This window comes from Triplophysa dalaica, chromosome 1, assembly GCF_015846415.1.
Source record: "Triplophysa dalaica isolate WHDGS20190420 chromosome 1, ASM1584641v1, whole genome shotgun sequence".
Lineage (NCBI taxonomy): Eukaryota > Metazoa > Chordata > Actinopteri > Cypriniformes > Nemacheilidae > Triplophysa > Triplophysa dalaica.
In genome coordinates this window covers 2,656,138-2,671,945 of record NC_079542.1, presented here as the reverse complement: position 1 = coordinate 2,671,945, position 15,808 = coordinate 2,656,138, and the positions used below count along the sequence as shown (strand labels likewise).

The following is a 15,808-nucleotide window of genomic DNA, read 5'->3' as shown; positions in this document are numbered from 1 at the left end:
TTTATCTTCACACTTTGTTCCTTTTTTCATGTTAGTTTGTCTCACTTTCTGTTATGTTCTGTAAACCAAATGTGTATAAGCACATTATTTCCTGCGCATTCTTCTCGTCTTTAAGAGTTGCTTAGTATTTGCTTTGCAGTTGTTATTCTCCCATACATCCAGTAGACCGTTTACTCATCCTGCCACTGTCCACTCATCGTTTCTTGTTATATTGATGCCTTCTGATCCCTGAAACATTCTGAATTATTCCCTTATCTCCTTTTCCAACCCTTGTCCCTATTATTTACATTTTGGTTAATTTGCTCCTTTAATGTTCCTTGTCACAATGGAAGACGATGAAGACACAGAGACAACAGAAACAACATTCCTGAAAGCGCAGTTAATCCGAGACTCGCCTGCTCTTGCAAGCCCAGATTTACTTTCTGAAGTGTCAGAGATGAAGCAAGATCTTATCAAAATGACTGCTATTCTGACCACTGATTCCTCAGAGAAAACCAGTCAAATGCGAGGGGATTATTTAGATAAGGGGGCCGAGGAGGTGTCAGCAGAGCCTTTCGAGATAATGGAAAAAGTCAAAGAGGATCTGGAGAAAGTTAGTGAAATTCTGAGAAGTGGAACATGTGAGAAGGAAGAGTCTGCAAAAACAGAGAGTCGTTCGAACCGGAAGGATGAGGGGTGGGTTCTCCTAACAGACAGTGAAATTGAAGAGGCCAAAATGATGGCAGCTTTTGAATCTCAAGAATCACTTCTTAAGGAAGCAAGAGTCATCCGAGGGTCTCATAGAGGAAAGGCTCCTAGAGGCACATCTGGCATAGAGACCAATCTCAGCAGTGAAGGAAAGGAGTATCTACTGGACACACCTGAAACATCTAGGGCTTCATTCCAAGACACAGCATCGCAGCAAAGGTTTACTGAGGTTGTTCTGCGCAGAGGTGGTAGAAAAATTGTCTCTACAGTGGTAAAAGACACTAAAACAGAATTAAAAAAGCCAGTCAGAAAGAAAGGACCTCACGGGCACACCGATGAAACCCAGTTATTAACCACAAAAGAAGGCATTGTGAGTAAAACCCTCGATATGTCTTCAGAAGGGGATGGCCTCTTGCCTGTTCCTGGAGACCAGAAAAAATCTCCAGTGTCACCAGTAGTTGAGGAGACACCGATAGGTTCTATTAAAGAGAAAGTTAAGGCTCTTCAGAAGAAAGTTGAGGAAGAGAAAAAAGGTGGTAAAAAACAGATAGGCCAAAAGACACCAAATAAAGCATCAGAAAGTAAACCATCCCCTGCTGTCAAAGAGCAGAAAACATCGGGCCTGAAAAAGCAATCTGCTTCACCCCAGAAACAGCCTCCTCCCAAAACAACCAAACCAGAGTCTGAGAAACTAGAAGAAACTATGTCTGTAAGAGAGCTAATGAGAGCATTTCAAAAAGGCCAAGATCCCTCAAAAAGAAAATCTGGGCTTTTTGAGCACAAAAGGTCTTCCAAAACAGATGCAATAACTGTTAGTCAACCAGAGGCCGTACTCACAATGTCCAAATGTCTTCCCCAAACACCCTCACATGAAGATTCTCTGGATGTTTTAAAGCCTGGTGTCTCTAAAGACACTACAGGAGATCAAAAGAGTCTTCAGTCCCAGAAAGATGGCGAGGGTGTGGCCTCTGGTCAAGACTCTGGTATGACAAAAGCAATTTCACAAAGATTGTCAAGACCAGATCTTTTACCTGACAGCCGTACAGAAAACAGTGCATTTGAAGACAGCTCAGACAGCCTTAAACATGAAGTCGATGAATTGATCGACTCGCCCAATGCAAGCCTCGGTGAAGTGGAAGCCACAGTGAGTTCTGAGGACAGTTACAAACATGAGGGTATGGCTGAATCTCCAGAAACAAGCCCCGAGAGCCTCTCATCCCCAAAAAAGACAACTATGTCTGTACCTGGAAAGACATCAAAAGCGATAGCGGTCACCCCTAAAGTCAAAACAAGTAAAGTATCGGTATCCTTTTCTACTGAGGTGAAGACAGCTATTGAACAAATATCTGAACATGCAACTCATCGTCCAGCAGCGAGTAAAGCAGTGGGCGAACCAACTAAAAGTGAGTCCATGTGTAGTCCTCATAGCAAAGTAGTCAAATTTGGGAATGAGCAAACCTCTGTCGATGAAGACGTTATTTTGGTATCATCTAAGCCACCTAAATCTCGAAAACTAACAAAAAGGCATTCTGAAACATTAGAGAGCTTTTTGAGTGATGAAGAATCCTTTGATGGTCAGCCTACCTATACTGACTCCCTGGCCGCAAGGGCACCTATACAGGATCATGGTGGTTTAGTGTTGCCTCTTAGACACCAAGATTCAGAAACCCTTAGTCCAGTAGCTGATGACTCTTTTAGCCACAAGGACTCTTTAGAGGGTAGTCCCTTGATGGAAGACAACTCTTCCCATAAAACCCCTGACTCAATTGAGCCTAGCCCAACGAAAGAATCACCGTGCCGTGACTCCTTAGAAAGCAGCCCCGTAGAGCAGAAAACCAACCCGGCTTTTCCACCTACAGTAGAACAACCCAGTGCGACTGCAGAAAACCTGACATCCTCCGGAGCCCCTGAAATCCCCCCAGACAGTTTGCGTAGTAGAATTCTCAAAGAACAGGAGGGTAATGCCGACGAGGACAGTTGTGAGCAGACGTCCCTGATGACAAGCTCGGGTAAGAGCCCTCTCTCACCTGACACACCCAGTTCTGAAGAGGTAAGTTATGAGGTCAATCCTAAAACCCCAGACCCCATGATCCTGATTGTTCCCCTTAAGCCATCAATAATTCCTGAGGAGGCAGTAGAAGATGTTGATGAGTTGAAGTGTGGCCTGAAACAGAGGAAAATTACTCCAGAGGAAGAGATGTTTAAAATGGCTGCCAAAATAAAAACATTTGATGAAATGGAGCAAGATGCAAAAGACAAAATGGACAATAGAAAAGATAGTGAGTCCTCTCAGACGTTGCTAGTGTCTGATGCAGGAGATGTCAACTTGCTGTCCAAACATGAAACATCCTCTGTTGACGATGTTGGGTTTATTGAGTCCAAACAAGCTTCAGAGGTAGCACGGTCTGTTGAACCGATCATTAAAGTACAACCTCCCTCTCCTTTTCCAGCAGGTATACATATGAGCCCCCAAACAGCTGAGGATGTTCGCCAAACCATGGCCCAAGGTGCATCGTTTTCGGCTGAATCAGCAGTGGGGAGACCTCAGTCTGTCTCAGAAAAGCACACAGTACCACCTCAAGGCCTCCACAGTGAGAAACACACGGACAAAGGATATGTTAATTCAGAGTTATCGCAATCGAACCAAACTGCCTCTAACAACAACAAAGTGGCTGCTAATATAACTGATGAACAAAAAGAGGAAAGCTTGAAAAAATCAGGGGAAAGTCAAGAGATCCTTCAAAAGCAGAGCGAGGGAGCCATTCACAAAAAAGATGATCTTAAACCCCTTAGCCAGAAAGAATGTAATGTTACAGATGAGATTAAAGGTGATTACATGAAGCATGCAGGGACATCTTATGGGGATATTTGTAGTGGCAGTATAGAAATTGTTATTGGGCAAACCAAGGAAACATTTAAACCAGAAATATGTATTTATGATGACACAGAGGAAGACGAAGCTGGAGTAGAACCTCCCAAGACTGAGTCTAGAGGAGTCACAGCAAAAGCAGAGTCGGATGCCTGGAATTCAATGAGGGAGGATGACGATGCCTTCGCTGCAAGACTCAAAGAGGAAGAGCAAAAGATTTTGAGCCTGGCTGTAGATTCCCACTCTCAGGGGGAAACTCCAGACACAACACGGACGCCTACTGAGGAGGGTACACCGACAAGCGAACAAAACCCTTTCCTCTTTCAAGAGGGAAAACTTTTTGAGATGACGAGAAGTGGTGCCATAGACATGACAAAAAGGAGTTATGAGGAGGGGTTTGCATTTTTTCAAATAGGAGAGCAACCCGTTGAAGAAGGTGGGGGTGAAACTGCAAGAGCTTCCAGTGATGCTGTCAGTGAGATTGGCTGCAACCTCTCCTTGAAGATTAAGCCAGAGGAGGATCAGGCAGCAGATTTATCCGTCCGTTCTTCAGCTGAGGCTGTAGCTACAGTGTCAGATGCCTCAAAGTCTAAAACCTCTGTCAAGACTTCAGAGAAGAATCAAACAGTGACAGAAACTGTAGATGTAAAATCAGACAAAGTAATAAAAGAGACCCATTTAGAGTCTGATCTTGATTCTTCTGACACTGTCATAACCAATATTCAGACTGCTGTGTCAACAGTTACTAGATCAGTTCACTCCCAACAGGATCAAGAGTCCTCAGATTCCTCACCAGAAGATCAGCATTCAGTTATAGAGCTACCCATGACCCCTGAAAAGACATCCCCTTTTTCGGAGGGTATGTCAAAATCCCAAAGTAAATTAGTTTCTAAAAGTCGCCCTGTAGCTTCTTCATCTGCTAAAACTAGAAAAAACATATCCACCCCCATAGAGGTGGACAAACCAAAATCTAGAATCCCTGTAAAAGCTAGCGCCCTCAAATCAGAACCTGAGACATCAGCCAAGCGTGCAGAACCATCAAAAGATAAGAAGTCTAAGTTGCCAAGGAGAAAATCTGAGACAGACACAGGTCTAACCATAGGCTCCAGCTTTAAAAAGTCTTCCAAAGCCAAGAGCTTCTGTGAAAGTGATTCTAATAAGAGACCAACCAAAAAAGACCAGGGTCGTCCAGCAAGCACAGACTTGGCCAACAAAGTTAAGACTATCCCTTCAAGACTACCAGTCAGGGGAAAGCCTGGTCAGCCAATGCACACCTCCACACCAGCCAAACCTAAAAAAGGCCCATCCACTGACACAAGCAATCAGCCTGATGCATTTTTTGAAGAGATTAGTCAGGAGGCAGCTAAGGTAGTCAAAAGTTTGGCTCAGGCAGAGAAAGAAAAAGAGGAGGCTGCTGCGCTGTCTGATGACGAAAGCAGCACTATTGATGCCTCTGTAGTAGAAATGGAACCTTTTCCAGATATGCAAATGCCTTTTCCTGAGGATCCCTTGGTCATTAGACCCAGATGGGACGACCCAGTTGAGACGCAGATGGAACGAATCCCTGCTGATAAAGTCCGGTGTCAAGGTATCCCCTATCTCATGGGGCCCATTATCTCTTTCTCATCTGCCTCAGCAACTCAGTGATGAACGTGTTGCCTCTCTTTGTTGTAACTAAAGCTTCAACTCTTTGTGGTTCTTCTGTAATGTTTGGGCTGTGTTTGTGACTTTCTCTTTTCCTTCTTTGTGTTTCAAGATTAATGTGAATAGTGAATATAGTAGGGAAATTGATCTAGTGTTTTTGCCGTACAGTTTAGATTACTAGTTAGAAACAAATATGTTTGTTACGCAAATGTTTACAAAACCTGGAATGATAATTAATAGTATTTATTCATGATTGATGGTTTGCCTGTTGTTTCGATTTAAATTGTTAATGTGTTGTGCATTTGCTCAGAAATGTTTCATTCTTAAAAGTATTCATTTGATATTTAAAGTTAAGAAAGCCAGTGACTGTTTTGTTTACTGCTGCCAGCAAATAGAAAGTTAATACTCATCTGATTTTTTTGATGCTGTGCTGGAATTTGCAGTAGATCCACAAGATGAGGCTGACAGGAGAGAAAGTCGCCTGGCTGTAATAGCTGATCATCTCGGTTTCAGCTGGTCGGGTAAATCGATTTTGAGCTTTGGATCTATTTGTGGCTTTTTTTTAAGTTTAAAGATTATATTTTGTTGCATATATGTTTTCAACGTAGAAATGAGTGAACGTAACTGTGTTAACTGATTTGTGTGTGTGTGCTATCCCTTATTTTTTGTTCAACCAGAATTGGCTCGAGAGCTGAAATTCAGTGATGAGCAGATCAATAGGATAAGAAACGAGAATCCCAATTCACTACAAGACCAAAGCCATGCCCTCATAAAGCTTTGGAAAGAAAGAGAGGGAAAAGATCCAGCAGGTGAGCATCCTGAGCATGTGTTTAGTTTCCATTATATTATGTTTTATGTTATCTAAAACAGGGGTTCCCAAATTTTTCAGACCACGACCCCCAATATTAGACTGCTGACGACCCGCGACCCCCCCCTCCTCCCCCTCCTTTCTCATCTTTGTATTTTCCTCCGACAGCTTGTAAGGATTTGCGATTTGGTTACATACTGACAGAGCTAAAACAAAAAGGAACACAATCTCTAAGCCAGGCTATTTTATTAACAAATTACGGACAAAAACAAATACATCCCATAACTGTGAAATAAAGACAGAATACGAACAAGCTGCCTGTAACACGCATACAACAATAACTTTGTATTCAGAAAAAAACGCCTAATGTGATGGATGGGCGCTGTGCGCGGAGCAAAGCAGATCGCCACCCGCAGATCATATTCCACCCGCAGATCATATTCCACGTTAAACCGTGAACTGTGTTTATTCTTAATGTCAGCGCGGAGAATGTCTTTTCACATAAATACGTTGAGCCAAATTGCATGAGTACATCCAACGCGGCTTTCGACGACTGTGGATATTCCAGCGCAACAGAAACCCAGAACTCGAACAGTTCTATCAGCGCATCTTCCATATCTGACGCCAGATTATTTTCCGTGGTTACATTAAATGGTGACTTTATCCAGTCATATTGGTCGGGAAGTTTTATTTCCAGTTTATTTTAATTATCCTAAATTTATACTCGCATCATCACTACCTTTTTTAACATATACAATTTTTTTTTTTTTAATTAAGTTTCTGTAAATCATCTCGCGACCCCCGCCCCCCACTACGCGACCCCCCCGGGGGGGTCGCGACCCCCACTTTGGGAACCACTGATCTAAAACACATATGCTACTGTAATATAAAGCCTGAAGGACACACTGTAGCACTTGACTGGCATTCCACTCAATACACAACATTGAGAAGAAAGCAATTCTCCAGGTCCAGTTTTTCTGCAGTTGACTCCGCTCCAGTGCTTCAATATGGAAAACTCCTGACACATGTTTTCATGATTTCTGCATCTTCAGTCAGATTTTATTGCACTCTAATGGAACAGTGGTCCTGGACTGATTAATGTTTTCATTCTTTAAGGAGCCTGCATGCTCCAAACCTCACACGCAATATGAAAGTCTATTATTAAATTATCAATTTTTGTAATATTTATAGAGCTTTGGTGTGCCAGCTTCCCATATATTTTTCTGATATAATATTTTGTCAACATCCACTTTTAGCTGAAGTGCTTGGTGTTGTTTTGTTTTAATTTTTTTTACAAATGTTGCCATATTTGAAAGATGGAATTGAAACTTCTTTTTAGTTTTTACATATCTCAGTATACTAAAATTCATTTTTCTACAGAGAGCACTCTGATGAAGACGCTTACAAAAATAAACCGCATGGACATTGTGCATCTCATTGAAACAAAGATCATGCTTTCAAGTCAGAAACAGTCATTGCACACTTATGCAGAAATTGAACAAACTATATCACTGGATCAGAGTGAAGGTATGGATGACAATAACTGAATTGATACATTTGTCTTTTTGTATCAAAATCCTACTAAAACTTAGAATATTCTTTAGTTTTCAATATGCAATTTAAGTAAACGTTTATTTATTTTAGCTCATTCCTTGTCTTGACACGATTCATTTTCATATACAATGCTATTGTGCAACTTAAAATACAACAATTAAAAAAAGTTTTTTTAAAGAAAAACTATGTTGGCCTGTTCAGGTTTCTCAGCCCTGCAGGAGGACATGGACAGTCCTGGCTCGGGTCGGCGAGCAGCGGTCACTCAACGTGGGTCAGAACCTGGAGCACTGGTGGCTTCTGTTGAGGACCTCTCCTTCAATGCATCTTCTTTTCATGAATCCCAGATAGAGACGTTGCTAACAGAAAAGAAAAAGGATTCAGAGTAAGTTCACATATCACATCTACAATACAATGTTTTAATCAAATTAAAACTAATTAAAATGTTTTTTCATTTATTTGTCAGCGTGGTTGGAGGTTCAGCTCAAAGTGGTTTTGAGTTTGTTGGATTAAAGCAGCAATTTCCGGGCACTACCAAAAAAGTAAGTCCTTTCTTCACCCTGTACAAAGCTGTTCCCTGGAGGCTACAGTCTCAAGTTTATGATCCAGTTTACAAAGGTGCCACTGCTCCCAAAGAATCCTCAGACATGATGCCTGAAATGTTTACTCCAAGCTCAGATGATTCTCACCAAGAGTTAGGAGCAACTGGGGATCGATGTATCCCAGTGTACACCCAACAGGATGCTCAAGAAACTCCCCCACCCATTCATTCATTGGAAGGTTATAGACTTCAAAGCCAGAGACAGACAACTCTGTTAGATTTTGAGTATACCCTTTTGGAATCTGAGAAAGCAGAGACGGATTTTAGCGAGTTATCTGTGGAACTCCAGCATGGTCCTGAAGATTACTTTTCCTCAGATGTCTCCAGAACATCATATACATTTCCATCAAGTGAAAAGACGTTTGTACAAGATGGAAATTTACTCCCAAAGAAACCGAGCCAAAGTGAGGAGTATATAAAGCGCCACGTTGAGGAAATTTCAGATAAATTCTACAGAACCCTTTTTGGTGAAGATTATGTTTCTGCTCAGCCAAGTAGAAAGTGTTTAACCACAGAGACTTATAAGGATAAGGTTTCTACTGTAGGGGAAGTTGCGCTCAATGCTGGCCCTGCCTATATTGGACAGTCTTTAGATGTCACCACTGGTATTGATGTGGATCAGATCACAGTCAGATCCCCAGAATTTGCCACTGAGAGTTTAGCTTCAGCTGTTTCTGGTGCTCCTCAAAAACTTAACGTCTGTATTACACCTGAAGATAGCAATACATTTAATCAGATGTCACTTGATTCAATAAATAATTCTGGATATCCAGAAGCAAATCCTTTAAGCAGAGGGCAGAATGTTGAAATAGATATACCTATTATTCTAACTTCACCAGCAGATGCTCAATGCAAAAAAAATAAACACACTAGCAAAATTTCAGCAGAAGTTGCAGAGTATAGACCTCTTACACCTATTTTATTAACATCCCGTGTTGAGACCAGATCATTGTCACCAGATACAGGGTTGGATTATGTTGACAACATTGCAATGACTTTGTCTGAATATAGATCATCATCACCAGAATCAGTGCTCTCAGTGCCTTTAGACTCACCGATACCGTTTGAGTATAGACCGCTGTCACCAGATTCATGTACATTAATGGATTGTTTAAGAACATCTTCACCTGAATCTGTAAGTTCAGTGAATGACTGGACGCTTCTCTCTGTTGATTCTCCATTGCCTGATTTTAGGCCATCTACACCTTTGCCAACTGAATTTGTAAGATATGGTGAAGAATACAAAACACCCCATTCACCAGGTGCCAAAATATCTCCAATCACAGAATTGAAAAAATACATTCCTGGCACCTCTTATCTGACCGACGACACAGTAAGACCCATTTCACCTGGTTCTGTGATTTCCTTGAAATCAGTATCATCTAAATCGGATGGATCTTGGTCTCCAGTGTCATTCTGTTCTGAAATTTCAGACGGAGAATCATTTGAGAGAAGCTTTGAACGCTATACTCCATCCCCCAATGCATTTTTCCCTGAAACAAGACCATCATCTCCAGAATCAACAGCATCTGTAAATGCATACAGAGTGCTGTCCCCTGATTCCCCGATACCTTGTTTTGCAGTGCACTGTAACACTTTAACTTACACAGGTTATACTTCATCATCACTTCAGTCTGACATGTCAGACTCAGACTGTGACCATGTATCGTTAAAATGTTTTTTTGGAAGTCGACCGTCATCCCCTGAATCGATTACATCTTTGAAGGAGCCCAGATGCCTCTCCCCTGATTCGCCTCTTCCCAGCTTTGTTCAAACAGTGTGTGAATATTTTACACCCACTAAATCTTGTAGATCTGAGTCTAGCCTTTCCAACAGTGAAGACAGCCCAGTATCAGACGATCCACCTGTAACTCGCCCATCTTCTCCTGAATCGTTTTTATCGATAAATGAGCACAGACCGTTATCCCCTGATTCACCTATACCTGAATTCCAGCATGCTAATGTCATTTTATTTGATAGTTTTAGAAACTCATCTCCTGAATTGGAAACATCTGATATTGAATATGCCCAGTGTGGGCTTTTATTCAGTGAACAAAGACCAGAATCCCCAGAATCACTTATTTCCGTGCCTGAATGCAATCTTTTGTCCCCAACAGAAGGTGAGCTAGCAGAAAAAATGTTCTCTCAAATAGTATTAGTTCTTAAGCCCAAAGACTCTGTGTACGATCAGAAACACAAGGTACCAGATGTCAGCCAGTATGGGGCAGTTGATCAAAAACATACTCTGGTGTACAAAGCTGAGATAACTAATCGTATTGCAAAGGTATTTGATCCACAGTACAAGGGGGAGACATTCTGTGCCAAGCCTGGTGTGTTTGAGTGCATATCAGATGTAGCTGAGACAGAGACGTTGAGTATTGGTCAAGCTGAAGTTCTATCAGGTCCCAAAGAGATAAACAATCAAGATGTTTCTCAGGAAGAGCACGTATTGAAATGTCCAGCAGTGTCACAACATAAAAATGAATTAGTTTCGTCCAAGATTGAATCAACAGTGGTAACAGATTATAGGTCCTCATACCCTGAATCCGCATTATCAGAGTTAGATATACAGACAGATGTATTTGATGACATGTTGATTGATGTTAGAAGGTCCTCACCCGAGTCCATCACATCAGTTCATGAAAACAGACCACTGTCTCCTGATTCACCTGTTCCAGACTTTACACCGCCATCTATATACCTGTTTATGATGTCAGAGACAGGCTCCAGATCAGTTTCCCCAGAATCTGCATGTTTGTCTGATGAGATTGAATGTTGTCCGTCTGACTTTTATCCAGAGCAAAGATCTGACTCTCCTAAATCTAGGTGGTCTGATATTGAGGACAGACCCCTGTCCCCTGATTCACCTGTACCTCACTTCAGTGCATTATTTCACGAGAGTACATTGCCAGTAATGGGACACAGATCATGTTCACCTCAGTCACTGTGCTCTGAGACTTCATTATCTAAAGTTTCCCTTCAAGACGTGCTCGTGTTAGAACATCGGCCAGATTCCCCTGATTCCGTTTTATCAGAAATTGAAAAGAGACCCATTTCTGGAGACTCCTTGACTGAATGGAGACCCATGTCACCTGAATCTGTTCTGCTGTTGGGAGACATCAGAGGGTGTTCTCCACAGTCAGTTGGGTCTATTGATGAATGTAGACCCTTATCTCCTGATTCACCTGTACCACAGTATTTTCCAGCATTCTTTGAATCAGTTCCTCTAACAGGTCATAGGTCATCATCCCCTGAATCAGTAGTGTCAGAAGAGGAACATGAACTGAATGTTTTCCCTTTAGCTTCTCTAGAATCTATAAATGAACGTAGATCTCTGTCCCCTGATTCACCTTCACCAGCACCAGATTCCCCAATACCCCAGTTTTATTCTGGCCATTTTGAATCAATAATCATAACAGATTATAGGTCATCTTCCCCTGATTCCGTATTATCAGAGTTAGACGTACTGATGGATATATTTGATGAAGTGGTGATTGATCTTAGAAGGTCCTCACCCGAGTCCATCACATCAGTTCATGAAAACAGACCACTGTCCCCTGATTCACCTGTTCCAGACTTTACACCCCCATTTATATACAGGTTTATGATGTCAGAGACAGGCTCCAGATCAGTTTCCCCAGAATCTGCATGTTTGTCTGATGAGAATGAATGTTGTCTGTCTGACTTTTATCCAGAGCAAAGATCTGACTCTCCTGAATCTTGGTGGTCAGATATTGAGGATAGACCCCTGTCCCCTGATTCACCTGTACCTCAATTCAGTGCATTATTTCACGAGAGTACATTGCCATTAATGGGACACAGATCATGTTCACCTCAGTCACTGTGCTCTGAGACTTTGGTATGTGAAGTTTCCCTTGAAGACCTGCCCACATTAGAACATCGGCCAGATTCCCCTGATTCCGTTTTATCAGAAACTAACAAGAGACCCCTTTCCGTAGACTCCTTGACTGAATGGAGACCCATGTCACCTGAATCTGTTCTACTGTTGGAAGACATCAGAGGGTGTTCTCCACAGTCATTTGAGTCTATTGATGAATTTAGACCCTTATCTCCTGATTCACCTGTACCACAATATTTCTCAGCATTGTTTGAATCAGTTCCTCTAACAGGTCATAGGTCATCATCCCCTGAATCTGAAGTGTCAGAGGAGGAACATGAACTGAATGTTTTCACTTTAGCTTCTCTAGAATCTATAAATGAACGTAGATCTCTGTCCCCTGATTCACCTTCACCAGCACCAGATTCCCCAATACCCCAGTTTTATTCTGGCCATTTTAAAACAATAATCATAACAGATTATCGGTCATCTTCCCCTGATTCAGTATTATCAGAGTTCGATGTACAGATGGACCTTTTTGATGACGTGGTGATTGATGTTAGAAGGTCCTCACCCGAGTCCATCACATCAGTTCATGAAAACAGACCACTGTCTCCTGATTCACCTTTTCCAGACTTTACACCGCCATCTATATACCTGTTTATGATGTCAGAGACAGGCTCCAGATCAGTTTCCCCAGAATCTGCATGTTTGTCTGATGAGAATGAATGTTGTCCGTCTGACTTTAATGCAGAGCAAAGATCTGACTCTCCTGAATCTAGGTGGTCTGATATTGAGGACAGACCCCTGTCCCCTGATTCACCTGTACCTCAATTCAGTGCATTATTTCACGAGAGTACATTGCCAGTAATGGGACACAGATCATGTTCACCTCAGTCACTGTGCTCTGATACTTCATTGTCTGAAGTTTCCCTTGAAGACGTGCTCATGTTAGAACATCGGCCAGATTCCCCTGATTCCGTTTTATCAGAAATTGAAAAGAGACCCATTTCTGGAGACTCCTTGACTGAATGGAGACCCATGTCACCTGAATCTGTTCTGCTGTTGGAAGACATCAGAGGGTGTTCTCCACAGTCATTTGAGTCTATTGATGAATTTAGACCCTTATCTCCTGATTCACCTGTACCACAATATTTCTCAGCATTGTTTGAATCAGTTCCTCTAACAGGTCATAGGTCATCATCCCCTGAATCTGAAGTGTCAGAGGAGGAACACGAACTGAATGTTTTCACTTTAGCTTCTCTAGAATCTATAAATGAACGTAGATCTCTGTCCCCTGATTCACCTTCACCAGCACCAGATTCCCCAATACCCCAGTTTTATTCTGGCCATTTTAAAACAATAATCATAACAGATTATCGGTCATCTTCCCCTGATTCCGTATTATCAGAGTTCGATGTACAGATGGATGTTTTTGATGACGTGGTGATTGATCTTAGAAGGTCCTCACCGGAGTCCATCACATCAATTCATGAAAACAGACCACTGTTCCCTGATTCACCTGTTCCAGACTTTACGGTGTCATCTATGTACAGGTTTATGATGTCAGAGACAGGCTCCAGATCAGTTTCACCAGAATCTGCATGTTTGTCTGATGAGAATGAATGTTGTCGGTCTGACTTTAACCCAGAGCAAAGATCTGACTCTCCTGAATCTAGGTGGTCAGATATTGAGGACAGACCCCTGTCCCCTGATTCACCTGTACCTCAATTCAGTGCATTATTTCACGAGAGTACATTGCCATTAATGGGACACAGATCATGTTCACCTCAGTCACTGTGCTCTGAGACTTCGGTATGTGAAGTTTCTCCTGAAGACCTGCCCACATTAGAACATCGGCCAGATTCCCCTGATTCCGTTTTATCAGAAACTGACAAGAGACCCCTTTCCGTAGACTCCTTGACTGAATGGAGACCCATGTCACCTGAATCTGTTCTGCTGTTGGAAGACATCAGAGGGTGTTCTCCACAGTCATTTGAGTCTATTGATGAATTTAGACCCTTATCTCCTGATTCACCTGTACCACAATATTTCTCAGCATTGTTTGAATCATTTCCTTTAACAGGTCATATGTCATCATCCCCTGAATCTGTAGTGTCAGAGGAGGAACATGAACTGAATGTTTTCACTTTAGCTTCTCTAGAATCTATAAATGAATGTAGATCTCTGACGCCCGATTCTACTGCACGAGCACCAGATTCCCCAATACCCCAGTTTTATTCTGGCCATTTTGAATCAATAATGATTACAGGTTATAGATCCTCATCCCCTGAATCAGTTTTGTCAGAGTTGGATGTACAGATGGATGTATTTGATGACATGGTGATTGATTTTAGGAGGTCCTCACCCGAGTCCATCACATCAATTCATGAAAACAGACCACTGTCCCCTGATTCACCTGTTCCAGATTTTACATCGCCATCTATATACAGGTTTATGATAGAGACAGGCTCCAGATCAGTTTCCCCAGAATCTGTATGTTTGTCTAATGAGAATGAATGCTGTCTGTCTGACTTTAATCCAGAGCAAAGATCTGACTCTCCTGAATCTAGAATGTCAGATGTTGAGGGTAGACCGCTGTCCCCTGATTTAAATATTCCAGAGTTTATACTGTCCACATACAAGTTAATAATGTCAGAGACAGGATCCAGATCAGCATCCCCAGCTTCTCTGTGTTTGTCTGATGAAAATGAATCTCTTGAAACTAGATTTTCAGATATTAAAGGTAGACCACTGTCCCCTAATTCAATATGTGATTACAGATCTCTGTCCCCTCATACAGGAATATCTACGATTGATCGCTCATCTCCAGACTCATATATGTCATTGGAGGAGTGTAGACCATTATCCTTAGATTCACCAGTTCCACAGTTTTCTTGTGTCTGTGAAATAACATCAGTAAACATATGTCGATCAGAATCCATTGAGTCACTAGCATCAGATACAGATGTTGAGCTTTCGATTTTTGCATCTCAAACTTCTGAACAGAGACCGTTGTCACCAGAATCAATAATTTCATCAAGTGAAATGAGGCCATTATCGCCAGACTCCCCAATTTCTGACTTCACATCTTTAGCTTGTGTAAATGTCACTCAGGTAAACAGATCATCTTCCCTAGAATCTATTGCATCTAACGCAGAGTTTGACATGGCGAGCTTTGCGTCAGGGGACTATACGTGGACTGCGGATAGACGTTCATCCCCTGAGTCAGGTGAAGTGTTTACTGTTGAGGAATATTGTTCGAAATCACACAAGATGTTCAGAAATGTGCCCCAATATAAGCTTGTGTGCAAAGCTGTTCCATCAGCATTAATGTCACATTTGCATGATCCTCATTATAATGGTAAAAGTTTCTGTCCAAAGCCAGGTGTGTTTGAGTATGCTGGTTATACAGTGGAGATGGTAAAGACTCATTCTGAAAGAGACACAATTAATGAATGTGTCCCCAACATTATGCAAAGGTCAGTGCAGCCACATCTACATAAATCAGTTGATTTATCTGAAGAAAATGAAGCACTTTCCCCTGATTCTCTGTCTGAATGTAAAGTTTTATATGAATGTCTTATGTTTGTCTCAGATAGCAGAGCATCCTCTCCTCAATCATATATATCTGTGAATGAGAACAGGCAACTTTCTCCTGAATCTCCCATTCCACAGCAAATACCTTCTTCCCCATGCACAACAAAGTTTATGATGGAAAGTCGAAACTCATCTCCTGAGGCATCTTTCTCAGTAAATGAATTCCAGAGACTTTCTCCTGACTCTCCTGTATCAGCATACTTAACCCCG

At 41.8% G+C, this 15,808-nt stretch overlaps 1 protein-coding gene across 9 annotated transcripts in view; it reads left to right on the top strand.

Annotated features, from left to right (window-relative positions):
• ank2b (ankyrin 2b, neuronal) overlaps nucleotides 1–15,808 on the top strand; it is a 70,312-nt gene that overhangs the window by 48,152 nt on the left and 6,352 nt on the right. For 8 of the 9 annotated variants that reach the window (XM_056730610.1, XM_056730524.1, XM_056730774.1 and 5 more), the window contains 6 exons: nucleotides 333–5,144; nucleotides 5,644–5,721; nucleotides 5,878–6,009; nucleotides 7,389–7,535; nucleotides 7,764–7,944; nucleotides 8,026–8,101. In XM_056730610.1, coding sequence (XP_056586588.1) covers nucleotides 333–5,144; nucleotides 5,644–5,721; nucleotides 5,878–6,009; nucleotides 7,389–7,535; nucleotides 7,764–7,944; nucleotides 8,026–8,101 — 5,426 coding nt within the window. The remainder of the gene's footprint in view (nucleotides 1–332; nucleotides 5,145–5,643; nucleotides 5,722–5,877; nucleotides 6,010–7,388; nucleotides 7,536–7,763; nucleotides 7,945–8,025; nucleotides 8,102–15,808) is intronic. The other variant, XM_056730690.1, reaches the window with a different exon arrangement.